Source organism: Chiroxiphia lanceolata, chromosome 18, assembly GCF_009829145.1.
Source record: "Chiroxiphia lanceolata isolate bChiLan1 chromosome 18, bChiLan1.pri, whole genome shotgun sequence".
NCBI classification, from domain to species: domain Eukaryota; kingdom Metazoa; phylum Chordata; class Aves; order Passeriformes; family Pipridae; genus Chiroxiphia; species Chiroxiphia lanceolata.
The window spans coordinates 6,537,490-6,563,730 of NC_045654.1; the positions used below are offsets into that span (position 1 = coordinate 6,537,490).

Sequence of the window (26,241 nt, forward strand, 5' to 3'; positions counted from 1 at the left end):
TCTGTGTTCGCTGTGACCAGCACAGAAGAGAGACCTGTGCAAAAGTCCAATCCGTCAGTGCCAGCTCAGGTACTGGTTCTTGAGAGGGGACTCTGTATCAGAACAAGGTAGCCCTTGTCTGGAATTAACTCATCTGACTATTTCATGATACCACTGAATAATTTGTAATTAGTAACAAGCATCCGTAATCCTTGATAATTTGGCCTGTCAGGCAACCTCCTTCCCTTGCTCTGTCTGAATGCATGAATGCAGTTGACAGTAGTAAATGCTGTAGGCTTTTCCCTCATCTCTGGTTCACTTCAGTTCTACATGTCTTTGAACTAAATTGGGCTACAACACTCTCATTAGTCTTAAGCAACCAGTTTTTCTCAGCTGCTTTTCCTGTCAGAAGTGGTATTTTCCAGAGAAGTATATCCTTATTTTTGAAAGCCCTCTCCTTGGTTTTTCAGCCTAGATTTATACCCTGTGAAAGAGCTTTTTCTGCTTGACTAAACAAAGTATTTTCTGAAGCGATTTTCAGTCTTTTGAAGAGAGTCAGCTGCTGAGATGTGAACCCCAGGTAACCCAATAATGAAAATAATCCGGGCTACTTCTGTACAGCATAGAACAATCAATCTTTATTATCAAGAGAACAGGATGAAATGCTCCAATCTAGTAGCAAAACGTAACAAGAACAAAAGGCTGATGGCCCAGATGACCAGCACAATATGCAAAGACTTTGTTGGACCTTCAGTTGATTCCTCAGCCCACTGTATTCCTGCCCTTTTCTGTGTACTCCTTCAGGTGCGTCTACTAATGCCAAGTGACCCAGCACCTTTATTTGAACTTTGTGCTTCTCTCTTCCTATACATGAAAGGAATGGTAGATCATGGGCCCTAAGCACCTTTAGTGTGGAGGTTGGAAGGAAATTTTGATTGTGAGTTGCACAAGAATTTGCCATAAAGTAACATCTATCGATGAGTTACCATTTGCTGATTTCTGGTAATCTAGAGCAGTGAGTCTCTTCATACTCGAGCACACCAATTCCTGCACTTGAAGGAAGTTCCTCCTGTCATTTTGCTGGATGATTTTGTGCCAACCAGCCGAAATGCTGCCCATTATTCATTCTTAAATAGTGGAAGGAATAAAATATGTTTATTTGTATATTTGGAAGAGCAAACTCTGTTCCCTGGGAGCTCCTGTCCGTGTCCTGAAGTCTAGCCCTTAGGAATCCAAATAAGTCTGTTTCTTATGGAGAAGAGGTGTCACTACCTGAGACAGGCTCTAGGAATGGGGCACAATCCTCTGTGGGCAGTGCTGGCACATGGCTCTCTAGCCACAAGCCGTAATTTGGGCCAGGGGTGCTGGGGAGGGGAAGGGAGCGCTGCTTTCAGCCAGCTCACTTCAGTGAACTGAGAGCATTTTACTCATATGGACCGATATTATCTTTTCCATAGTAGCATTACACAACTTTCCCACTGGTTCAGAGAGAGCTTTACAAAGCACTACCACTTGAATTTTCTTGGCTTTGCCGATTACTTGAGAGAATGAACTGGTTCCCTTTGAAATGGATATGAGGATTGTGTTCTTAGGATGGAGGAGATGGAAGTTGCTGCCATAAGAAGATGGTTTAAAGATTTCCTGGCAATTGAATCACTACATACTGAGAGCTTCCAACCTGGAAAGAGAAACTGGGACCTTAAAAATGAAACCAAAAATCATACTGCTTTTTCTTAAATCTTAGAGGCGTCTGATAATTCTCTGACTTTGAAAGAGTGAAGAGCGTTTCCCATTTCCTTCAAACACCAGGCATTTATACTGCCCTTATTCTGGATATTTGCTATGGCTTTAAAAATAGTGCCAACATTATTTTTTTTTTTAATTGAGAGCAAGAAAAAGAGAAATTTAAATATAGCAGAAATGCCAGGCACTGGAGGAGGAATTAAGATTAGGAGTGAAGCAGCTCACTCCTATTTGTGACAGGTATATATGCACAGCTCCTGTGTTTCTTCGTGTTAATTATCTTTACTTAGGAAGAATTTCAAAAACCTCCTGTTGATCATGTCAAAACACCACATTTTGCAATCTGTCCATGAATTCATTGAAGCTTCTTTCTGACAGCCATGTGGAGAATGCCATTGTCTGATGCTGAGAACTTATTTTCTTGACTTGAGCACCGACTGCCATTTACAGAACTCCTCAGAATTGTCAATACCAGTTTTTAAATTCATGGAAATCTCTGAGTTTCAGGGCCCACTGGCTCTGCTGTTGGTGTAATAGAAGGGCATAGCTCCACAAGAAGCTAGCTCTGGGGAGTAAAACTGGTTGGAGTTGCTTTTCTGCACTGCCACGCGTGTCCTTTTCAGTCCCTACTGCTTTTCAAAGCTTTATTTTTCACTTGCATCTCTGTGCTGCCACATGCACTGCCAGTAGACCAGAGGAAAGTGTGGGAACAGAAGCACGGAATGCAGAGCCGGTGTCTGAGGGTAGTGCAGGACGAGATGGGACCTGCTGGAGGCAGCTTTGTGACCCAGGCTGATGTGTCCTGGGACTTGTGTCTGAGCTTTGTGTTCCTTCCAGATTATGTGCAGTCATGGAAGGGAGCGACCTCTGAGCACTGAGGTCTGAGCTGAAACACCCCCATCAGAGCTCCAGCCTCCCTGAGACCCAAGGGACAGTGTCCTTCGGGACTGAGGAACTGCCATGGAAAGAAGTGACTGTTGTATTTCCAAGGGGCCATACAGGGGATATTTGTTGATCTGTGTTTTGATACTACATTTGCCATTAGGTTTATTGTTTACCACTGTTGGTCATTTGTCACAGCAATGAAAACTACGCCTCTGCACCACTTCAGTAATATAATCCCCAGTTAAATTGTGTTGTGTTCATGCCCTATGGATTTGTAATTCTCCTGAGCCTATGTTAGTTTGTTAGAATAGTCTCAGAATCATCCCTAGAGCTCAGCCTGAAGTTTTGTGGCGTTGGTGTAACCTGCTCCTCGGAGATGGTCACAGTGCGTCACTGCCCAGTTCTGCCTTTAGTCTGCAGCCCCAGCACCCCGGGGGACAAATAATGCAACCACCATAAAGCTGAACCTGCACAGCCCCTCTGCCTGGGGCTGCGGCTGTGCCTGGGACACACCAGCTGTCCCAATGTCCAGCACACCCCGGCTGTCCCCATGCCCGGCTGTCCCCATCCCCATACCTGGCTGTCCCCATGCCCGGCTGTCCCCATCCTCATGCACAACTGTCCCTGTCCCCATACCCAGCTATCCCTGTACCCGCTGTCCCCATACCCGGCTGTGCCCATGCCCGCTGTCCCTGTCCCTAGACCTGGCTGTCCCCATCCCCATACCCGTTGTCCCTGTCCCCATACTCAGCTGTCTCCCCATACTCAGCTGTCCCCATACCCGCTGTCGCTGTTCCCGTACCCGCTGTCCCCAAATCCACTGTCCCCACACCCGCTGTCCCCATCCCCGCTGTCCCCATCCCCGCTGTCCCCACACCCGCTGTCCCCATCCCCGCTGTCCCCATCCCCGCTGTCCCCACACCCGCTGTCCCTGTCCCCACACCCGCTGTCCCCATCCCCGCTGTCCCCACAGCCGCTGTCCCGATACCTCCCCGTTCCCTCCGTTCCCCGCACAGGCCGCGTGGGGCGGCACCGACAGGGGGCGACAGAGTCTCTCCCGCGCGCAGCGCCCCCTGTCGGCCCGGTGGCGCGCGCGCCTCTACCCGCGGAGGCCCCTCGCGCGGCGGGGGCGGGGCCGGGGCGCGCGGCGGGGGCGGGGCTGTGCCGGCCCCGCCCCTGTGGTGCCGCGCGCGCCGGGCCGGGGCCGGGGCCGCGTTCGGGTCTCGCCGCCCGCGATGCGCCCGGGAGCGGCCGCGCCCCGCGGGCCCCGCGTGTGACCGGTGCGGGCGGAGCCGCCGGCTGGGCACAGCCCCCGCCCATGGTCCGCGCGGCGGGGCCGGCTGCCGTCCCGCGGGGCGCGGCGCGGGCCTGGCGGCGGGGCCGGGCAGTATGACCGCGGGCTGCGGCCCCGCTGCGCCCGCCGCCCCAGCGCCACCTTGATGCTGCGCGTCCCCGCTCTACAAATATGATGAAATGGCAGCCCCGGAAGAAGGTGAGTGCGGGGAGGGGCCGCCCGGGCTCGGCCCGGCTGCGCTCCCGCTCCTCCCGCCCCGGCGGGGCCGCCGCGGGAGGTGCCGCGACTGCTCCGTGCCCCGGGCGGTGCTCGGGCCGTGCCCCGACACGGCCGCGGGGCCGGCGCTGCGCGGGACCCGGTCCGGGCGGTACGGCTGCGGGGTCTGTGCGGGGTCGCGGCGTTCGACGCCGCGCAGGACCCTCTTCCAAGGCGCTTGGCAGTGCGTTTTATGGATATTCTTAGAAGGGAGAACCCAGCAAAGCGAGTGCGCTGTGCCGCCCCTCCGCGGCAGTGACCCCTTGCTCCTGGCAGCTGTGGACTATTAAACTTTTTATTTTCTTTTTTTTTCCCTTTTGTTTTTTTTTTTTTTTCTTTTGGAAAAGCCTGCTTGAACCAGCAGGGCTCCTTCTGTAGCATGATGTGTGATACTGTGTTTTACATCAGGGAAGAAATAGAAATCATATGTGAAAGGCATGAGAGCGTCTCTGGCTGTAAGTGTGAGACACGAATAAGCGGTTTGAGACCGTCCTGGCTGGAGAGTGTGTTGTGCCATTGCTGCTCCGGGTGATCCGTCAGGCTTTGTGTAACTGGTACCTCATCTCTTTTCAGCTGGTCTGAAGCTGTTGCTTCAGTTTTTTTCGAGTAGGCGGTTGTGCCCAGTGAGAGGCGTTCTTATTTCAAGTCCTTGTCCCTTAAGCAGGATAAACAGATGACAGTCAAGCTCGGTGGGAGCATCGGTGCGTTTTTCAGGCCCCTTTGTGCCTCCTCTCAAACTGGATTTAAGATTTCTACAAGCTATAGATTTTTAAATGTCTGTTTTTACTATTTTCAAGTGAATATGCAGTCACTCCTGTGGTTACGGCTGTGGAAACCCCTCCAGGCCATGGTTACAGCTGTATCGACTGAACCACTGAAATATTATTCTTGGCTGTTGGCTGGACTCCTCGGCTCTGGAAGATTCTGTTCAGAGTGTCAGGATTCACTCTGCAGCATTGGCTCACTCGCTTGTGCTTAAATCACCATGTCAGAAGGTTACTTTTTTTCCTCTGCATTATTGTCAGTGTCCAAATTGAGTTGATTTGGGGCAAACAAATTTGATTGTGTAGAGGGTACACGAGACAGCTGAACTTGTCTGAACTGTCAGGCATCTTACTAGTCTGAGCAAAAAATAATTCCTGCTCCTGCTGTGATGAGATGGAAACTATGTTCACGTTGGACTAGGCTGTGTTTTCAGCTGTAGTCCCAGTGAATCTCAGCAGAGGTTATTTTGTCCACGCTGCCAGCAGCCTCACGTGAGCGCGACTGGGATTTCTGCTCTCCCAGTGCCGTTTTGGTGCTGCCGACATGTGCTGCACAGAGCAGCCTCAGGAAAGGGGCTCGTGCAGACTGCACGGGAGGCTCTGCTGCCCCAGGTCTGAGGAGCACAGAAAATGAATCCTGTAGTCCCTGGTACTGCTGGTCCTTTGTTGAAATTACTTCTGAGAAATCATTTGCTTGTCTCGTTCTTGTTAAAATATCCAAATACGAGAGCTGAACATGTGTGCTGCTTCACTGAATCAGGAGTCTCCTTTGGTTTATTTATACCCTCTTGCTTTACCCACATTTTTATTATTAAATGTTTAAGGTGTTTTGCTCATTGAGACATTTTTGATTTTACAACTGTGAAACTGTGCTGTATAGCATCTCCTGCAGTTTATTAGTCCTGTGTGTAACCCTGGAGTAAGCTCCTTTGTGTGGTGATTCCCAGATACAGCTATTGCCTGGAATGTTTAAGACATTCTCTTGCCTTCAGCCAGTGAAAAAATGAATTTGCTTGTGACTGAAATATTTTTGTTCTGTTGTAAACCACGTGCGTTTTTAAGTTTAGAAAATGACTGTTGTGTACTAATTTTCTTCCACTGAAGTCCATGTAGACATATCTACAGCCTTTCTTTCCTGCATCTGCTAGGCAGGTCACTTTGTGGTTGGTCAGACAGGACCTACCTTTCCTAAACCTGTGCTGGCCAGGCCTGATCCCCTGGTTGTCCTGCACGTGCTGTGTGATGGCATTGAAGGTGATCTGTTCCGTGACCTTCCCTGCCACCGAGGGCAGGCTGACAGGCCTGTGTTTCCCTGGAACTGCATCTTTCCCTTACCATAACCTCTTTTCGAAGCTTCCTTTGGCTCCAGGGTGTGGTTTGCTGGCAGGGCCACGTGTGCTGCCCATGGGATGCTGGTTTAGGCAGCTTCCTCATCAGTGAAATGGTGCTTTTTGCAGGATCCCGGTGCCCCAGAGTCACCTCTGGCTGCTCTGACCCACCATTGACTAGGATTTGCTGCAGCCTCTGTGCTGAGGGGAGAAGATGGTTTGCATGGTGGTGTGGTCCTGTTTGCTAATGCAGAACAGTGATTCTGTGAATAATAATAAAAAAAGCCATTATACTTGTGAGTGCATATAGGGTGGGGGAATTTAGGTGAGAGCACTGCTTTCCAAACTGTTCAAGCTAACAAGTTGTATAAAGTGGTGCTTCATGTTCATGGAATGTACCTTGTTTGTTATGCAGGAAAAGTGTGGGAAATTCTGCCTGCTTGAGCCTGATAACAACAACTGGTTTAGATACTAAAAAAATTGCATATAGGAGTCATTTGCTACTCAGTTCTGATGACTAAATGCTGGACAAAAACTGAACTGACTGACTCTGTTGGGTGCAGACATCGTGAAGGATTCAACAAATCATGAATAACAGTGCAATGCTGAGCTGCAGTATGTATACCTTTGTTTGTGACTCCCACGGATTAGGCATATTTACCAAGAGCATTTCAGTAAGATTCATTCATGTGTAGCCCCTCTGTATACAGATAAATTCATGCAAATCCCATCCTCTCTCTGCCATAACTTATTCTTTTGAAGATCTGTATTGGCTTTTTGGAATATGGATCTATACATTTATCACAGAATCACAGAATATGCTGAGATGGAAGGGATCCACAAGGATCATCGAGTCCAACTCATGACCCTGCACAGGACCCTCCCCTGGAGTCACAGTATGTGCCTGAGAGAACTGTCTAAATGCTACTTGAACTCTGGTACGATATGCCCAAGTCCTCCGTTAGAATGTACATGTTAGTACATGCTCAAGACTGGAACAGTGCATTTCAACTTGGTCACTGTCATTTTTTTTAAAAAGCGTAGAACTGCGTTCCAAAAGCTTAGATTTTTTTTATTCTTTTAGGTTTCCTTTTAATCTGTAACTGTTGTGCCACCATTCCTGGTGCCATCTATCCTTGCTGCTGCTGAATCTGGGCACGCACATCCCCTTCTGCATGGGAGAGGAGCAGTTTTCTCCCGATGCCATTCAGAACTGAAGTAGAGTTAAATGGAAATGGGTTCCTGGGATGACCTCTGTTATTCACTAGAAAAAATGAAATAGCTTTTTGTGGCCTATTTCTTGTCAGTAGTGGTGTTTGTGTGGCTATTACAAGGAAACGCTGTTGGGAGTCTGTGATGGCTGCAATCTATATTGTATCGTGGGTAAAATGTAACAGGCTGTAGAGTTCTTTTCCATGGGGAATGGAATAGGTTGGCCCCTGGATGGGCTGGGGGTGTAAAGTCACCTTTTCCCCTCTGTGTTGTGGAGTGGAATGAGTTGTGCTATGGAAAAGGACTGGGAAACGCTTGCAAGATGGTGATAATTTCTGCAAAGGAGCATAAGCTTGGCTGACCCCGGGATCCCTCCTTGGGCAGATTGGCAGGTGAGGGTCGGTGGTGGGATCAGTTACTGACATGGTAAGTGCTCTGATTTTTCTAAGCTGGAAAATCAGACCTGTTTTGCAGAATTCTGTTCATACTAGGTGAAAATAAGCAAATTGACTTTTTTTTTAAAATATTTTTCCCCTTCTGTTTTTTCCCTCCTTCTCCACCCTTGCTTCTTTCCCCCACTTTTATAATTGGCAGTTATCAGAGAAGCATTCACGAGAAACTTTCCTATTATATTTCTTAAGAGACTTCTAGGATCTAAATCTACTCTCTTATATGCTTAAATAAACAGAAATGGATAGTATTCCTGACCTGCTAAATATTGTAGATCTTTTCCATTTAAGGCAATACAGTCCTTGGCTCTGGAATGATGTTAAGCCTGAATTCCTAGTGATCTGAGCTGGCAGTCTGTCATTCTGCCAGTGATGGACCACTGTCCTGCCTTCCTCTAACAGTGATTGAAATGAAGAAGCTTCTTCCAGAGCTGCTGGGCCTCAGGAAATGAGAGCTCTGTGGCTTACCTAGCTGCAGTCACAGGACTTTGCTGTTTGGAATTCTCAGGATAAATGTTATCTCTGAACCATTGTAGCTGTGTCTGCAAGAGGCAGGCTTGCCAAGGATTCCTGAGGCTTGCGACCTTGTAGTGTTTTTTTTTGTTTGTTTGTTTGTTTTGGTTCTGTTTGTTACTTTTGAAGGAGAAAGCCTTGAGAAGAAAAGGCTGAAGGGAGATGCTGCTGCTGTAGGAGCAGGAGGCACCCTGCAAGAGGATGTAGAGGACACTGAGAGTCTCTCCTCGGAGGTGCACAGGGCAGATGAGAGACATTGGATACAACTCTGAATATAGGAAATTCTGACTAGGTACAAGAAGAAAATGTTTTACCATCAAGATTACCAAATGTTGGAACAAGGTTGTATCTAACTTCAGCACATTACTAACAAAGTTATTGCTGCTTAAACTTACTTTTTTTTTCATTTATACCATTTAGTAGCCTGTGTCGCGTGAGTATACCGTTTGTTCAGCAGGGATTAAAAACTGCTGTGGCCCCTGGATGCTTCAGTGGAGAATGGGTGAGAGGAACAGAACTACTGGAACTGTATTCTCTTGGGGAAATGTTTTGTGCAGTAGTAAATGAGACTTGAAAGAGCACAGAATAGCAAAACAAAAGATTAATATTCAGCCATTGATTTTTGTTATGTTGTCGATTCATATAGTTGTTCTTTTGTGATGTGATGTGATGTGAGGATGAGCCATGAAAGGGATTGGTGATCTCTGTTTGCACAGGAGGTCAGAGCATGAGGGCACCTCTTGGAGGGGAGAGCTGGCTGGGTGGGAACAGGGCTGGCAGGGCTGATTTGGGTATTTCCTGACCCAGTAGAAAAATCTGCGATGTCTTGATCGGTCTTGCCCTGTTTCCTACAAATTTCTGGGATGAAATGAGCAATTTCTAGCTGCAGTGCATTATCCAAGGTTTTTCATATCTGATAGAGTTTCTGCGTCTTCTCTTCACATACTTTCAGTCTCACAGGTGTAGTAAGATATGTGACACCTGCTTGGGGTTGCAGGCTCTTTTTCTGTGCTGTGTACAGCAACTTTTGAAGGGACAGTCCCCCAAAAGATTGTCATTTTGTCTTTCACTATCAGATTACTGTCGCGTTTTGTCATCTCTAGTACTTGTGCTTCAGGGTCTCCTGCTGTAAGGATGACTGACTTCCACCTGTCTGTGAGCATTTAGAGTTTCAACAAGCTGAACACCCTTTGATAATACTGTTTAACTGTTGAGCATGAGCTCTGATAAGCTTGCTTTGAAACCCCATGTTCTGCAATGCTGGAAGATGCTGTGCTGTGAGCAAGCTTGGCCTGTCACTGGTGGCTCAGGTACTGCAGAAGATCAGTGAACACTGTGCTCTATCTTGTCATGAGCTTGGAGCAGAGCTGGTTTTGCTGTACTGCTGGAAGGCTAAATAGGGATATTATATGGCAACAGAGATGTGCAGGGGTAGCAGCAGTGCAGTTGACTCTGTTCCCATGGTTGGTCACAAATATGTGGGATTGTACATGTTTGCTTATGAAAAATGGTGAATAACTGACATTACATGTTCTTGACAGACATTTTCCTTATGCACAAGAGCAACAAAAGCAAAGATTAGTATTTTGTAACCCTGGTATTTTGTTTGAGTTTATACAGTTTTTGCAAATACTGCAGCAGCTGTTGCCATACTTGTCCTTGCTGGCTGAAAAGAATGCACATCCAAATGCTGTCTTGGAGCCTTTGATTCACTCAGCAGAATGAACTGTATGTCCAGTGCAGTGTTATAACTGATGTTCCTTTGACGTATAATCTTTGGATGTGATCTATTCCTCCTCTTCTCTGCATGCTCTTCTAAAAATCTGTATCTTTTAGGCTTTCATAATAACCTAGTGATAGGGTCATCAGGTAGGGATTAGTGATTCTTGTTACTGTTATCAAAGATAGATTTATATTCTGACAGCGTGGAACTGTGAGTTAATCAACGGGATGGCAGCATACTATTCACCAGGAAACAGTTCCTCTTCTGGTTCATGAACAGAGCATTTGATAGGAATACTCTTTGCAGGAAGTGCTGTACTGGAGAACTTCAGTGTAGGAGATAATTACTTGTAATTATGGAAATTTCTGCAAGGGAAATTGTCCTATTTTTTTCCTGTTAAGAAGTGGAATTGCTCTCGTTGCAATATTTGAATCCTTTTAGGAGATTAATACAATCTTCCTTCATTACTGTGTATGGGCCTTGTAACCTTGTGGTATACCTAAAATCATCCCTTCAGCCCTGCTCATCTGTTTGAATTTCTGCTAAAACTTCGTTTGGTTTAGAAGAAAATCCATGATGTGCACAAAACTTCTCTTAAACCGGGTCTGTTATTTCAAGAGCTGACAAAAGAGGTTAAGAATGAACCTGAAGCTAGATGTGGGTGAAGGTGAAAGAAGATGATGTGATACTTAGCTAAAGGTGAGAACTTATTCCTTATAGCAGAGGTGCACAATGTGCACATTATACTTGCATGTTCTGGTAATTGTGGATGCTGAGTCCAAGCAAAATCTCCAAGTGCGGTTTGTGTGCAGGGTGTGTGGGAAGCCTTTTCCATGTAGGGAAAACTGAAGAAAATCATAATAAAATAAACAAATGGGACAAGGAAAAGTTAGGACTAGAGTGTCTTTTCTAGAACAGTGCAACATGTTTCTCCCCTGCTTGGAGAGACTGTGAAACTGCTCTGCCTGCTTGTGAAACCTGAGGTCACTGGGATGTGATCAGGTGCTCAGGTTCATGCAGCTGCCTCTGAGCAAGGCTGACATCCTGGCTTGGCACTGTTACAGAGCTACTGTTTATGTGAAGGCTGTGTCCATCCTCGTGTGCAGAGCCACCTTGGGGTCAGATTGGCATTGCTCTGCATGGTTCATCATCCTGATGTATTTGTATATGTTTTTCAGATTTCTGTATTTGGATTGAACGCTGGAAAATAATTTCATGATTTGGAGTCTTTCTGACAAGTTTCAATGTCACTTCTCAGTGTTAACGTGGGAAAAAAGAAGTCCTCAGCTGCCAAATGACATTAGTGCTTTTTAGCATATTTGTAGCATTCTTCATTTAAGCAGAAATTTATCTCCTCTCTGGTAAATGAACCCTTGTAAGAGGGATTCCTGGGTCAATTTGTAAGAACAGCAGCAGCTTCTGTAACTGAGTATACTGAACTGGAACTTGGAATATTAGTTTGACAGGAACAACTAAATCTAACAAAATACAGGCAAAGTGAAATCGTGCAGTTCCCTTGATACACTTTGTATGGACTGGTTCAGCCATGGGTGTTTGGGAAGGAGAGCTCACCTGTGGAGGAATGGGAAGGGATTCTCTATATGTGGTGAACACAGTGGTCCAAAAGTAGGCCAGAGAAATGCCTAGCACAGGGTAATGGCAGAAGCCCAGCATGGCCGGATTTTTTGCAGAGATGCTGGTTTTAAAAGGTTTGGTGTAATGAATAGAGAAATATTCTCTGATTGCTTTCTCCTGTGCTGAGAAAACCAGGGCTTTATAAATAATAAAATACCTGGCTGTGTCATCAGTTTAATTGGAATCATCTCGGAGACCACTGCTCTTTGGTTAACCACAGTTAAAAGTGGCAGCAGCATTCCTCCTGGGATATTTATTAAAGCTCTGTGGGTTGTGCTGTCAGTGTAGCTCAGGTTCGTTGCCCAAAGGCTCAGCTGCCTGGCCCCAGCTGCTCCCCAGTCCTGCCCCGCTCGTCCCGGGGCGGGCACTGGTGCTCCTGCTGCTCTGTGGATCCAGTGGCTGTGCTGCTTGGGTGTGGCCCTTGGAAAACGTATTTGATTTCAGGGGGCTCAGCTCCTTGGGATCTCACTGTGCTCTGAGCCTTAGTGTTACTGCTGTGATAGGGGTTTTTTTGACAGTGAGCAGTAAGTTATGTTATCAAAAAACTGTTTTTTTTTCCATTATATGGAAATGCAGCTCTTCCTGTCAGAGCTACTTACTGTTTCTTTTATTCTTATTTTTATTATTTAGTAGCTTAGTACATTTAATGGAGTAAATGAGGATTGTGAGATGAACCTAAGTGTGACAACTTACTGCAAACAATGGTTAGTTACGTGCCTATCCTGGGAGCACGAACAATTTAGTGCCTTCAGCTATTTTAATAACCCAGATCTAGGCTTGTTTAGTTTCTTTCTTGCCTGCTGTATACTAAATGGGAACAAAATTACACAGCTGAGATGGGAATGTTTATGGGATAGTCTAGCCTGAAACACTGGAATCAGAATTTAGTTTTGTGGGTTTATTTGCAAATTATTTCTGTCCTTTTAAAGGAAAATAATTTGTAAAAGCACTTTTTGTGGTTAGCGTAGAAGTTGGTGAATCTTTCCTGGGCACAGGCTGCTGCTGGGCCTGCCGTGGAGCAGCAGAGCAGTTGGGTATTACCCTGCTGGGTCGAGCTGAGCTGGAGCTGATGCCTCAGGAGCCATGAAGGTGCCCCTGCTGTGACTGGGGTGGCCGGGTGCTGGCTGGGCCCAAAGGCCTGTTTATGTCTCCCTGGAAAGCCGAAGGGGTTAAGGCAGAGACACTCGGACACGGAGCCAGGGCAGAGCCAGGCTGGGAGGGAGAGGCTTTGCTGCTATGCTGTGTGGGGAGGCTCAAGGGCACAGTCCCTCAGTGGCCAAATGTGGGGTGGCTGTGGGCCTGCTCGGTGGAGATCTGTGTCTGCCACAGCCCTGGGCACACACGGTGCCCAGAGGAGGCAGCTCAGGGCACATATGGTGCCCAGAGGAGACAGGTTCTGCAGCCTGGGCTTGGTGATGTCTGGAGGAGGCTGAGAAGCCGAGAGTAACACCTTGTGCAGGGCTCGGTGCTCGAGGTGCTTCTCGGCCAGCGCTCTGGTGCAGGGCCCAAAGGGATTGTGCAGCTCTGGGAGCTGCTGCCTCCTTAGATTGAGATGCCTTGTATTTGTAAAGAAGCATGCCAAAATACATTCTGAACTAAACAGCCATCAGAGGGATAAAACTGTCTGAGCTGCTGGTAAAGCATGTTGGTTTTCTTTTAGATTTTTTTTTTATTTATTTTTCTTTGTACTCTACCATTTTTCTTTTCTGTTACGATTATCTTGGAACCTGCCAGCTGACCATATCAGCTCACCTGCCTTGAAACCCAAATCTGGAATGGAGGGAAAGGCAATTCCATTGATACTCTGCCAAATATTCACATTTCCCTGACAAACCTGCTATGTTGTGACTTCCTTCAGCAAACACCATTAAGACAGGCTGTCCATGCACTTCCCATATGGATGGCTGCAAGGGGCTAGTAATTCTGCCTTCTCTTAAAGTGGAATCACACCTAAGCAATCATGAATTAACCTCCATAAAACATTCTAGTATTTTTACTCTTAAGTGGCAGGAAGGAGGGACTTAGAAGGCTGATACATAAAATATCCAGCTGTGTTATTCATGTTAATTAGGCCTTTACAGAGACTCTTATGACTTGGCATCATCCCATTTTCCATAGAAATGTTACTCTGTTATGGTTGGAGAGCCCTTTCCTTAATTTCTGTGTTCTGAATATTAGCTCTCGCTCGGATGCAGACCCATGCCAAGGATATCTCAGCAGAGAAACCCCTTTGCCAGTTTCTCACAATGTGGAATGTAAACTACAGCTTATTCCCTCCCCAGACTTGCTAGAAATTCTTCCCTGTGAGGGTGGTGAGGCCCCTGGCACAGGTTGCCCAGAGAAGCTGTGGCTGCCCCATCCCTGGAAGTGTCCAAGATCAGGCTGGACGAGGTTTGGAGCAACCTGGTCTAATGGAAGGTGTTCCTGCCCATGGCAGGGGATGAAACAAGATGAACTTTAAGTTCCCTTCCAACCCAAGGCAGTCTGTGTTTCTATGAACAGTTTCCTTCAAGCGTAAGAGTGCAGTCCCTCGGTCTTGGAGGTCTTATTTTGGACAGCAGTCCATGCAGATTATTTTGGACATCAAAGTACCCTGCAGATTACCTTTGATGCTGGGAGCACTAGCTTCTTGTTAGCATAGCTGCTGCTCTTGAAAAGTCTGGGGGTGAGATTTGTTTGATGTAGAAAGAGTTGAGAAATTATTTTGAAGTAATGTTTAACTTCTGTCTGGGATTTTCTAAGATCAGATCAATGCAACTGAGATTTCAGATCAATGTGGCTGAGATTAAAGAAAGGAAGAAAACATCTTTCTTTCAGGAAGTAGCTACTACAGTAAATATTCCTATCCAGCTCCACTTTTCTTCATCATGCCACCAGTTATTAGAAACACTGTAAAGAATAGATTTCTTAAGTTGTATGAAAAGCAGGTTGAGCTGTAGAATATTTTGCAGTGAAGAAATGTGCTTGAAAGTGAGCCAGAAGCTGTCATTTCCCTTTTCATCCATTAAAAAGTACATTAACACTGTCAATCAGCAAGCTTCAAAGGTTAGGCAAATATGGTCAGTATCTGCCAGTAAAATCAAAGATTTAACACATATCGGTATCAAAGTTAGAATAAAGAGAGAAATTTGCAATATGGGCATAAGCCCCAGCTGTGGTTCAGCTCTGGTGACTCCAGGTGAGTCCGTGATCCTTTGAAGTCCGCAGTGTTCCCGCTGTTGGAGCAGCGCGAGCGGCCGTGCGACGCTGGAGGGGAAGGCCAGTGCTCCTGGCTGCCTGCATGTTCCTATCCTGGGAAAGGTTGGGAATGCCAGCTGTGGAAATTAGCAAAATCTGTCAGCACTTGGTCACAGGGTGTCCCAGTCGTAATGCATCTGATTGGGTACTGATGAGTGGTGTAAGTACAGATGTCACTTTTTTATATTTTTCTTATGCATTAATTCTGTCCTTTGTGTTGCTGGCAGAAGTTAAAAACGTTTTGTGGATTCTCTTTTCTTGCTAATTGGCATTATCTTCTGAGCAGTAGCAGCAAAGTTGGCCCAGCAGTCCAGCCTGAAACTCAGCTAAGTTAGCAGAAAAATTCCCGTCATCCTCAGTAGCTGTTGGATCTGGGCCTGTCCAACCGTTTTATGCCAGGACTGATGAAGACATTAGTGTTGAATGGTATATGTTATTTTTTTGACACTGTAGGTTAAGCTTAGGGCCTTGTCAAACATTGTTTTTACCGACTTTTAAGAAACAGGTGTGTGTGGGGGGTGTGTGTGTGTGTTTGTGGTTTGTTGGGTTTTTTAATAGACCCCCTTAGAAGTCCTCAGTATGGAAATGTCTGTTTTCCCTCATCTGCCTCTCCCTCATTACTTTTTAAGAAGCCAGTGTCTTGTGAGAGTTTTAGAATAACAGAAATTTTGTACAGTTCAGTAATTCAGAAGAGCTCACTTGATGTTCCGCTACAGGATGATACATGAATTTGGGAAGACAATATTCTGACAATTATAACTTAGATAGTTAAGGCAGAAGGGATGGGCAGAGTATCCTGTACCTTAGTGTCAAGGATAGTTACTGTGTTGATTGCTGGGTCCTGTTTGTTCACTGTTGAGGAAAAAGGGAAGATTTGAAGCCTGTTTTAACACTTTAGCTTTGCTCTCTCTGCAGCTGACTGGATATTGCAGCAAGAATGTTGGAGCTCTTGCACCCTTGTTTTTATGGGAAGGTGGTTCCTGAACCCAGCGATCTCCATATTGTACATTACTCAAACTTCCTATGAGCTAAACAAGAACTTCTGGGGTATTCGTGATTCTTTAGTGGTTCTGAATGTTTGCAGTGACTTTGAGGGTGTGCTGGTGGTTCAGGATGACCAGTCTTGCCACCTGGGTCAGGGAACTCTGGAGAGCTGCACCTTTTTTTGACTCTTTTCCCATTTTGGCTTTGAAGCTGGATTTTTTCAGTTGTCCTCCTTGGGGAATAAGACATCTAGCTCTTATGAAATCAGATTGTAAACATGCTGCAGCACTGTGAGTTATAAGCAATTCAGCTGTTTTAAATGTAAATGGTGTAGGATTATATACTTGATTTGTTATAGCTTCCTAATTCTGCTTGCCTCAGCACTTTCCTGGCAGTTAATTGCATCAGGGCTCAGAGAAATGTTCCATAAGCTGCTGAAGACAGCTTTGCCATGGTCTCTCACACTTCTTCCTTGGTTATATAGCGAATGGGCACTCTGGGATAATTAGTAAGGAGGAGCTCCAGTGGCCCAGGTACTGTTGTCTGCAGCCTTCTTCCTGTAAATTGTCTCTTGCCCAGGTCTGGAGATCTGTTGTTTTGGATGTGGATGTGTGAAGTGATGAGGATGACTAGATCTATGTTTTGATGTGTAGAGAAATGTAGGGAAAGATTTAATATTTTGCACAGGCATTCAATGAGGGAGATACAAAGTTCCCCAAAGCCACAGTTGTTTGTGGACTTCAGTTCCATGCCAGAGGGGCAGCCTTTGAAGCTTATGCTTTGTGCTCAGGTGTGCTTGGTAGGATGGGAGTTCACTGCTTGTGTTGGACTGTACTTAACCACACAAACACCAAGTAGCTTGGCTGGCACATACCAAATGATCTACAGAGGCCCAGGGCATCATGGCAGAGTCACTCATAGTTGGTACAAGTAAACAACCCCACAAATGTCAGAGGGGTTTTGTTTGGTTTTTTGATTCAGGCTGTGGTTGATGGATGAGCTGTGATGCCAAGGAGGATAGTTTGTGGGGGAGTAGTTCCCCACTGGCAGGGCCCTCACCTGCTGGAATGTTCTGGTTGCAGAGTCAGACTGTGGCATTGTGCCTGACTTTTGACCTTTGGTTGAGTGGAGCTGACAGGATTATATGGAGTAGCCTTGTTTGGGCTGACAGCAGTGCTGTGTTTGTGCTCACAGCTCCCGTCTTGGTGTTTGAAACTTCTGATTCCACCAAAAGGGCTCCAGGTTTGGAAGTCCTGCCCTGTGCTCGTATTCTGAACAGTTTGTGTTATGAAGTCACTTGCCACCTAACTGTTTTCTTAAGATAAGGCAGAACAAGGGCTCATGACTGAAAGTTTCATTTCAAATAGAAAAATTTATCGTTTTAGCTGCAAGGAAGTATTTGAACAATGTGACTTGTTCTTGGTGGCTTTGCACCAAGAGTCTGTTTCTAGAAGTAGTGCAGGAGCTGAGCTGAGCAAAGCGTTGTGGTGCCTGAGCTGGTGGCTCTGGCCAGCCCTGCACTGGCTCAGGAGGGGAGATTGGCTGGGGCTTTGGTGTCAGCCCTTCAGGGGAGTCAGAGAGGCTGACAGATGCTGCTGGGATCAGCACCCAGGGAATGAATGGGAACCAGACTGACATCTGGTCCCCAGCAAGTGGAAGAGCTCTCCCTGGGAAGTTGATGGCAGCAGGGATCCAGCTGGTGTGGGGAGGAACACTGCTGAGGACAGCCGCGTGCTTCGTTAGCCTGGTGAGTAACGAGCGCTTTCTCTAAGAGGAGAACTTCTGTTCTCTGTGATACATAAATAAAAAAGGAAGGCAGGGCAAATTCTTCACAATTTGCTAAAGAGCAGTCCAGTGCTCTTCCTGGTACACATTTCCTCAGAAATTACTTCAGCTTTGCCCTAGTTCTCTTCAGTGCACAGAAGAAGTCTTGGGAGAGTAGGAAGCTCTCAGTAAGACAAGAGGGCATGGTCTTAAGCTGTGTCAGGGGAGGTTTAGGTTAGATATTAGGAAGAAATTCTTTACAGAGAGTGTAATCAGGCATTGGAATAGGCTGCTGAGGAAAGTGGTGGATTCTCCCTCCCTGGAGGTTTTTAAGATGAGACTGGATGTGGCACTTAGTGCCATGGTCAAGTAACCACAATGGTAGTGGATCAAGGGTTGGACTTGATGATCTCAGAGGTTTCTTCCAACCCGGCTGATTCTATGATTTTATGAATACATTTTGGTTCCCACTACTACAGAACAAGGGGCTTAGCAGCAAAAATACCTGTGTTGAATTTGATCTCAGAGAAGGGCTTGATGTCACTGGGATGGGAAATGCCCAGTTGTAGTCATGCTTAAGGTTGAGGCTCCGGGATACAGGTTGAATCACTGTCTTTTTTTGTCTTCGTTTTCCCAGAGTCCAAACCACAGAAATATTGGCAACTGCTGTGTCTTCTTGCTGGTGCTGTCTGTAAGATGCTGGGCAGTCCTACTAAGAAGTGCTGCAGAATAAGTTGCCAGGGCTAACTGGTCAGGACTGACAGCTTTTTTGGTTTGCTTTCCTTTCATTTCTTCATGCTTTTGTTCTGCTGTTGAGGAAAATGATCGGTGATAAGTCTCAAAGGAAATACTTAAAGCTGAGCCTTTTGGACTCTTTTGTTGTTTTTTTCCACACACAACACAATCCATCAGGCACGACAGTTTCTAGTTCTGAAAAGTGCAAGGTACTATGTTACTATATGATTCCTGTTATCTAACCAGATTTTTACATTATAATCTCATAGCTGAGCATTCTTAACAGAGCCAGGGTATGGATTATTATGGAATTTCATGTATGGGTTATGTGTTGAACTGTGTTCTTTGTCAAGGTGACAGTGTTCTGATATTCCTAGATCGTTTGGAAAGTACTGAACCCCTGTCATCTTCTGCATTTCTTTTCTTATTTCTGTGGTTCAGCATCCCTCTGAAGAGATTGTCTTTGGGCTCTCACAGTCCTGACTGGCTCTATGCAATCCTGACTGACTCTTTAAAAAGCAGGACATGATAAACCCCAAACTTTTAACAATTAGTGCAGTCTGGTGAGTTGCTCTGTGTCGTAAGCTGTCTGATGTGAAATAATGCATTAAAAGAAAATTCTCCTAAGGGAAATTAGACTGAAAGATGCAGGTGGACCATGTGTCTCTGTCTCCTTGAGAAGATGTGTCTTCTGAGGCATAATTAAAATTCTTTATAATTACTCTCACAATACACAGTGAATGGATAAGTGTGACAGTTGAATGACAGGCATATACACAGATTGGACAGCAGAATGGGTGAATATAGTTCTCTGGCTAAAACTTCTGTGATGAGCTGAATTTGTAGCTGCTAGGATATAGACATGAAGTTGAATCTGCCATTGTAGATGTTGATTTCATTTTCTTTTTCCTACTTCTTTTTGTACGATGCAACCTCTTACTAGCTCTGACTTTCCTCCCAGATCCTACCCCATACACGGTTTGGGATACATTTTATCTGTGGCAGCAGAAGCTGAAGTGATGGTCTGTGACTCACCCTGCTGAGTTCAGGGAGAAGGAATGTCCCTTCTGATGTGGCAAGGCAATAACAGATCCATTTGCCTTCGCCCGGAGCCTTTGACTGCCTCACTTAGTCTCCTGTTTGCTTAGAGCATCTACACCCTTGAGGCTTAAAAGACTGATGACCTGCCAGGTGCAACATTTATTTCTTAAACAGGTTAATAGATTTTCTAGTTTTAACCTTAATCTTATCCAGTTAATCATCTCAGCATTGACTGATTAATGTTTTTGTTCCAATAAGCAGTTAAAACTAGGATTCACCCCATTATAAATGTTCATGTTAGCTATGTTAACCTGTACTCACTTGTGTTGCACTGCAGCAAAAGTGACCCTAGATCTTGTAGGTATCTCCAGAGACATTATTAGCAAGTCTGCTGTAGTCCTTACGGTCCTGCTTGTTTGACCTATCCACTTTTGTGAAAAATCTGTGGCTTCCATAATAAATCCTAAAAACCCAACCACAAGGTAATCTGTGCAGTGTACACAGATGTACTGGTTCATCCCTTTGGAGCAACAACTTGTCTGATGCTGTTTGTACCAAGTGTCCAAAGGATCATTATCTTCATGTGGAGCTGTACCCCATGTATGTCTGGGTTGTGGCAATCAGGGGACGCTTTACAAGGAGGTGAACCCATTCTCTGTGTTTGCTGCTGTTTCACTTGCTGTGTCCAGTTGAATCCATTTGACCAATGCAGGTTCCAGTGGGACCCAGGAATTTCCTTGCCTGATACTGTTCTGCGTTGGAAAATACTGCTCTCACTTGGCCAGCACTGAATCTGTCGAGGTGTGCAGCCTGGACTCGTTAGGCACTTTGGATGCTGACAGCACTGAGGCTCTTGACTTATGCAAAAGGTCACTTAAAGCTGCATTGAAATCAGTTGTCCCTAAACCACCTGTACGTGTTTCAGGGGTTCTTATCCTGGGGTTTTTACAGTGCAGCCCTGCACCTCGTTCTTCTCTAATGTACCTCCGTCCGAAGGGGAAGGTCTGAGGGGCTGAGGCTCAGGAACTGGCTTTGTTATGGACCGAGTTCCAGGAGCATTTTCATTTTTGTTTATCTCAAGTCTCTCACTTAGGAACACGTGAGGGACAGAGCCTGGCTGCTGCAGCTGGAGCGTGCACTGCTCGGCTTCCCTCGTGTCCCTTCTCCCTCAGCGGTTCCGCCGCAGCCCCGGCTGCTGTGGAGACGCGTCACCAGTGGCCTTACAGTGGCGCTGAGATGGCGGCTCCTGCTGCGCCTGCGATTCCCATCGTCCTGCTTCCGTCAGCGTTTTTCTGGTTTGAAATCTGCTTTGATGAATTCCATCTCCTCTGTGCTCGCAGCACGGTACCGTGTGCCCTTCCAGGCATGCAGCTCCCAGATGTAGCACTTTGTGGCCCAACAGAAGCCGTTCCTCCCTTACTCTGATACCTTTTAATCATTAAAATGCAGCTTTTTTTCTTTTTGCATAAGGCTTCTCCTGGCTTTCACACGATGTGTGAGAAGACAGGAGATCTGTATCTTCCCCAGAGAAGAGACTCCAGTATGCCCATGGGATCCAGCCGATCAGATTGGGGTACCTGTGGTTTCAGTATGATTAGGGACCCAGTGTAATCCTTGTGCATAAAATGGGAAGCTTCCTTTAACAGGCAAATCCTATGGATTCTGATGAAGGTACCTTCCTTTGCCAGAACTGTAGCAAAGAATACACTAATCAGGCAACACATCTGTGAATAGAATTTAAAGGGTCAAATTAGAGTTAATTTGTTGTAGTTCAATTTGGAAATTTTTCAAAACTGGACCTGAATGATTGCACTGACAGGTCCTATGTACCCTCTGGAGGCCCTTACGCTGGCCAGGGCCTTTGGTGGAGGTGTGAATAGTGTGTCCTCCTCTGGTGAGCTGCCAGGCACTGGATCAGTATAAGCAGGGTTCATATCACTTGCAGCTGCTGCAGGGTGGCCTGTGGTAACTGCAAAACAGCTCTCAGGCTGTGGGCAGAGCCCCAGGGCTTGCTTTGTGCACCGTTTTCCTGGGGTATTTATTTATCATGAAGATGCTACAGGACCTGCAGTTCTGTTAGAGCTTGGGATGGTCACCCTGGCTTCTTCAGAGCATCTGGCAGACAACTGTACCCCTCTCCTAAAGTCCTGGTGACTATAAAACACTGATCAATTCACTGTTTTAATTTTCATTGTGTTTCCTTCCAGCTTCTGGCTCTCTACTGTTCACAAGACAATTCCATCTTTGTTTCAGTGTCATGGTCTAATGCATGGTGGCTGGTGACAGTGCTGTGCATGAAGCTTGTGGAGGCTCTCTGAATTAGCTTACTCTCATCTGTTTGAAGAACTGGAGCCAAAAGCCTCTCCTTTCAGAGGATTAGAATCACATCATTACTGGAGGGAGTTCAGAGAAGAGTGAAAAAAGTGATTAGGGGCCTGGAGGGACTGATGTATGAGGAAAGATCAAAGGGGCTGAATTTGTATCATTTGGATAACTGACTGAGTGAGGAACATGAAAGTCTGTGATTATGGAATGTATATAAACAGGGACGGGTCAGAGAGAGATTATTCAGGGTGGGATGATGGGGGGAATGGGATTACATTAGCAAGGGACAAACAGCTGTTAAACAGGAAAATTTCCCAACAATAAGTTAAAGTGTTTAGTTGTCTCTTGCTATAAATCCAGTGACTTAAACTACTGCTTTTTAATTTACTGATGAATACACATAAAACATTCCATATAGAGGTAGGAATTTAAAGCCAAGATTGGCACAGAAATTACTCTCTGGTTGTATGTACCTGTGGCCTCCGTGGCTGCATCTGCAACATCCATCCAGCTTGGGTGGGATTGTCTGAACAAGAGCAGTGAGTAGGGCATTTTCAGAAAAAGGCCTGTCCTAGCTTTTCCATCAGGATTAAAAAGATCAGGCTGACAGAGATCACCTCTCTGTGCCATGTGTCCTGCAGATACCTGGGATTTCAGAAGATGAATACTCACAGGGTTAGCAGCTGTGTTGCTTTGGTTCAGCGGTTTGGACTGAAACCGAGATGTTAAAATGGGATTTAGGACCTTAGTTCCAGAACTAGCAATTGCAGGAATTAGATATTAGATATTTTAGATGATATTTCCAGGGCACTGCTTTTATACCTTCTGCCAGGTGTCCATGCTCTGTGTCTCATGGCAGCTACATTCATAGCTCTCCCAAACAAATTGCATTCTTAACAACCTCTAGGTGAATCTGTGCTGCTATATGAGCTGACTGGTTATCTTCTCTACTGATGTTAATAATATCTTAATAAATGCAAAACATATTTTGGAAATTCCAGACTTAAGTTCCTGCTGAATCTTTGCCTTCAAGCTAAAAATCTATTTTAACTGAAGTGGTGGCTGTATGGGGTGTTTTGGGCTGGCTTGAAAGTTTTCTTTCTCACCTGCTTATAGTACCAAAGCCTGGGAGCAAGATTGTTGTCATCACCAACTGCATTTCCTACTTTGTTGTTAATTTAAAGCCAACATTTTGCATTGTCTAGCATATCTTTGCCAGTATAAACTGTCATAGTGCTCTATTTTTTCCCGTCTACCTGGCAATAATAAATGACCTGTTTGAGGTGATACCCTGTGGCCTGGGCCAGCTCTTTCCCTGTCCTTGGAGCCTGTGCTTAGCTGTGTGGGGTCTGGCACGAGCCAGGAGGAGCTGAGGGATGATGATGCAGGTCCTGTACGTGCCTGATGTGAGGGGACATGTAGGTGGCGAAGTAAGGAGTGAGTGCAAAAGAGAGGATCAGTGTATATGTGTAGGATAGAGATGTGTGTCTTTAAAAGCAGTGGGATTACATATTCCCTTGGTATTGTGTTTTCAGAGCAGAGGCTTATTGACTCAGGTGCCTGAAGTAGCGATGCCTTGAAGCAGGATTTCCTTTGGGAACAGTCACGTGAAAGGGCAAAGGGGGGGATGATTGAAATTGAAACCCTCAGACCCTGCTGAATTACTTTTTTATTTTTTTAAAGGGGACTGTATTACTGAAGGAACAAACATTTACCTCTCCCTGGATCTCTAACTACTGCATCCCCACCTAGGATAGATGAGAGGTGACAGGGGGAAGGTGCTGTGTGTAGCATGAGAATTGCCTGCAGTTGGGGCTGCCGGGTATGGAGCAGATGTTCTTGTTGGGGATGTGGTGCCTGTTGGCTGCTTTTCCCCTGGACTGCTATAGCAAATCTCACAGTTGTACATGAAATACACAGTCACAGAATTATATGTCAACATCATTGATTGATGTGCTGCTTTCCTCAAAGGAGGGATCTGGTGTGAGAAGTCTGAAGTGGTGGTTCCCAGTGTCAGTGTAGGACAGCAGCTGATGGTTGGCTGACAAGCAGGCAGTCTTCTCGTGGGGACAGGATTTCCCAGACAGGAAGTTTTTCATGTTTTATGTCAAAAGTGTTTGTGTGTTTGTTTTAAAATGTTTGTTTATTTTTGTTTGGGTTTTTTATTATGGAGAGACTTATAACACAATGTCAGAATGCAAATACCAAGGTGGTCCTCAAAAAGGTTTGCCCTAGGTAGGCTTAAGAGACTTCAGGCTCAAAGTACTTTTCCTTAAGAGACTGCTAGAGGACTTCCTGATCTACTGATGTATGTTTGACTTATTTTTTGATTGTGGACTCTCTTGTGTGAGAACTGTCACATGGCTGCTTTTCAGAGCTTGGCTGTCTGTTTGCAGTTTTTCTATAGCAGCATAAACATGTGCAGAATCTGTGCATTCAGTCCCAGTAAGGGATGGTTCTAGCACATTCCTTTTCAAATGATGATTAAAATATTTGTGTTACAGAAAAAATTAGAACATCTGATAGCCCTATAACATGTTTATATGTAATATTATTTTCAGTCTGCGGGGATCTTTTTCCATTCCTTGTGGATCCTGTGTCTTCCTCTTATTTTTATGGCCAGGGATTGACCAGGAAAAGCTTTCAGAATTGTGATTTTTGAATACGTTGGTTGAGAAGTGCCTTGTGGCAGTGAATCATTGCTAATGCTGCCAAGCTGCTGCAGACCTCATTGCACAATGTCATTAATAGTCAAAGAACTCTTTAGAACTCTTTATAACCAGGCAAAGATTTTACAAGGTGCAGTGGTTCTGATCTTTACTACTCTGTTAATTGTGTCATACTTGCTAACAAACTGTTGTTTCTGCTTTCCTCTGTAAAGTAAAAGGAATTGTGACAAAGAGTAGGTTGTTATCCTTGCCAGTACCATGAAGGAGAGCATTGCAATATTGACAGCGATGCTGATACCTGAGCACAGAGGAGTTTACTGTGATGACCTTTTGCTACCTGAGTCCCTGGATTGCAATTCCAGATGGGGATTCAAATTCGATGAGCATGTGGCGGATTTTACTTCCAGCAACATGCAGGATCTTCATCTTCTTGACAAGGGAGAGCACAATTCAGCTGTTTCTCCTGCACTAGTCAGTGCTGCACTTCAGTATGTGCAGGAAGATAGAAAATGGGGGGGCCAAGGAGATGCGGTGGGCAGACGGTGGGTCTGGGCTGGCTGTCCCTGCGCTGTGCGGGGCAGGAGGTGCTCGGTGCTGTGTGTGCTGGTGGCACTGCTGCTCTGGGCTGGGTCCTGTTCAGGTTTTCTCCAGCTTACAGACCAGAAAACACAACCACTTGCTGCCTGCAGCTGAGCACTCTGCCCCCCTGGTGAGCGGCCACACAAGGACCTCATACTGGCTTCCAGGCAGGGGGAAATAGCTGCCATTTCTGTCCTCTGGTTTTTTGTTTATCTGTGTGATGTACGTAATGCACACTGAAGCCTGGAGTTTCCTCTGTCAGGGAAGAGGCAGCAAGCAAAAGTTTATAGATACTATGCCAAAGGAACATCCTGTTTTGTTACTTGATCAGCTCTGATTCCACAGTCCATGCTGGGTGTGCTACAAAGTGTGATGGGCCTAAAGTCTGAGTCTTTAAAGAGTGGAAGGCTGGAGGGATTGATAGGAGGGAATTGAAAACAAACTGAATGTGTAAAACCTGAAGGCTGCTGGGTCAAACAGCCCTTCATGTAATAGGAAATGCCAGAGCTTATTTATGGTTACGTACTGGGTTGACCCTGGCTGGAGGCCAGGTGCCCACCAAAGCTGCTCGTATCACTCCTCAGCTGGACAGGGAAGAGAAAATACAGTGAAAAGCTCATGGCTTGAATTAAAGACAGGGAGAGACCACTCAGCAGTTACTGTCATAGGCAAAACAGACTCAGCTTGGGGAAATTAGTTTATTACTGGTCAAATCAGAATCACCAGGTTGGAAGAGACCTCAAGGATCATCTAAGGTCTGGCCTTTCTTGGCAAAAGTACGCTCTAGACAAGATGCCCCAGCACCCAGTCCAGCGAATCTTGAAAGTATCCAACACTGAAGAATCCACCACTTCCCCAGGGAGATTATTCCTTTGGCTGAATTGGAGTTGTACCCATTAACCCTCATCTTTTCCAAGTGACTTCTTGTAAAAAGGGAGTCTCCATCTTCTCTCTGCTGCAGCAGCACAGTGGTCACTCACACTGAGCTTGGTGTCCACCAGATCTCTTCCCACAGAAGGGGCCCTAGCTGGGTCGATTCCAGCTGATGCTGCACACCTGGATTCTGTTTTCCCAGGTGCAAGACTTAACATTTGTCCTTGTTGAACTTTGCAGGGTTCTTGTTTGCC

At 45.8% G+C, this 26,241-nt stretch overlaps 1 protein-coding gene across 3 annotated transcripts in view; it reads left to right on the top strand.

Moving 5' to 3' along the window:
* TTC28 (tetratricopeptide repeat domain 28) overlaps positions 1-26,241 on the top strand; it is a 122,259-nt gene that overhangs the window by 30,519 nt on the left and 65,499 nt on the right. Inside the window, exon 1 of one of the 3 annotated variants that reach the window (XM_032705465.1) lies at positions 3,969-4,099. The exons of the other annotated variants lie outside the window; for them this stretch is intronic. Coding sequence (XP_032561356.1) covers positions 4,073-4,099 — 27 coding nt within the window. The 5' untranslated portion in view covers positions 3,969-4,072. Of the gene's footprint in view, positions 1-3,968; positions 4,100-26,241 lie in introns of those variants that run through there. 3 annotated transcript variants of the gene reach the window in all.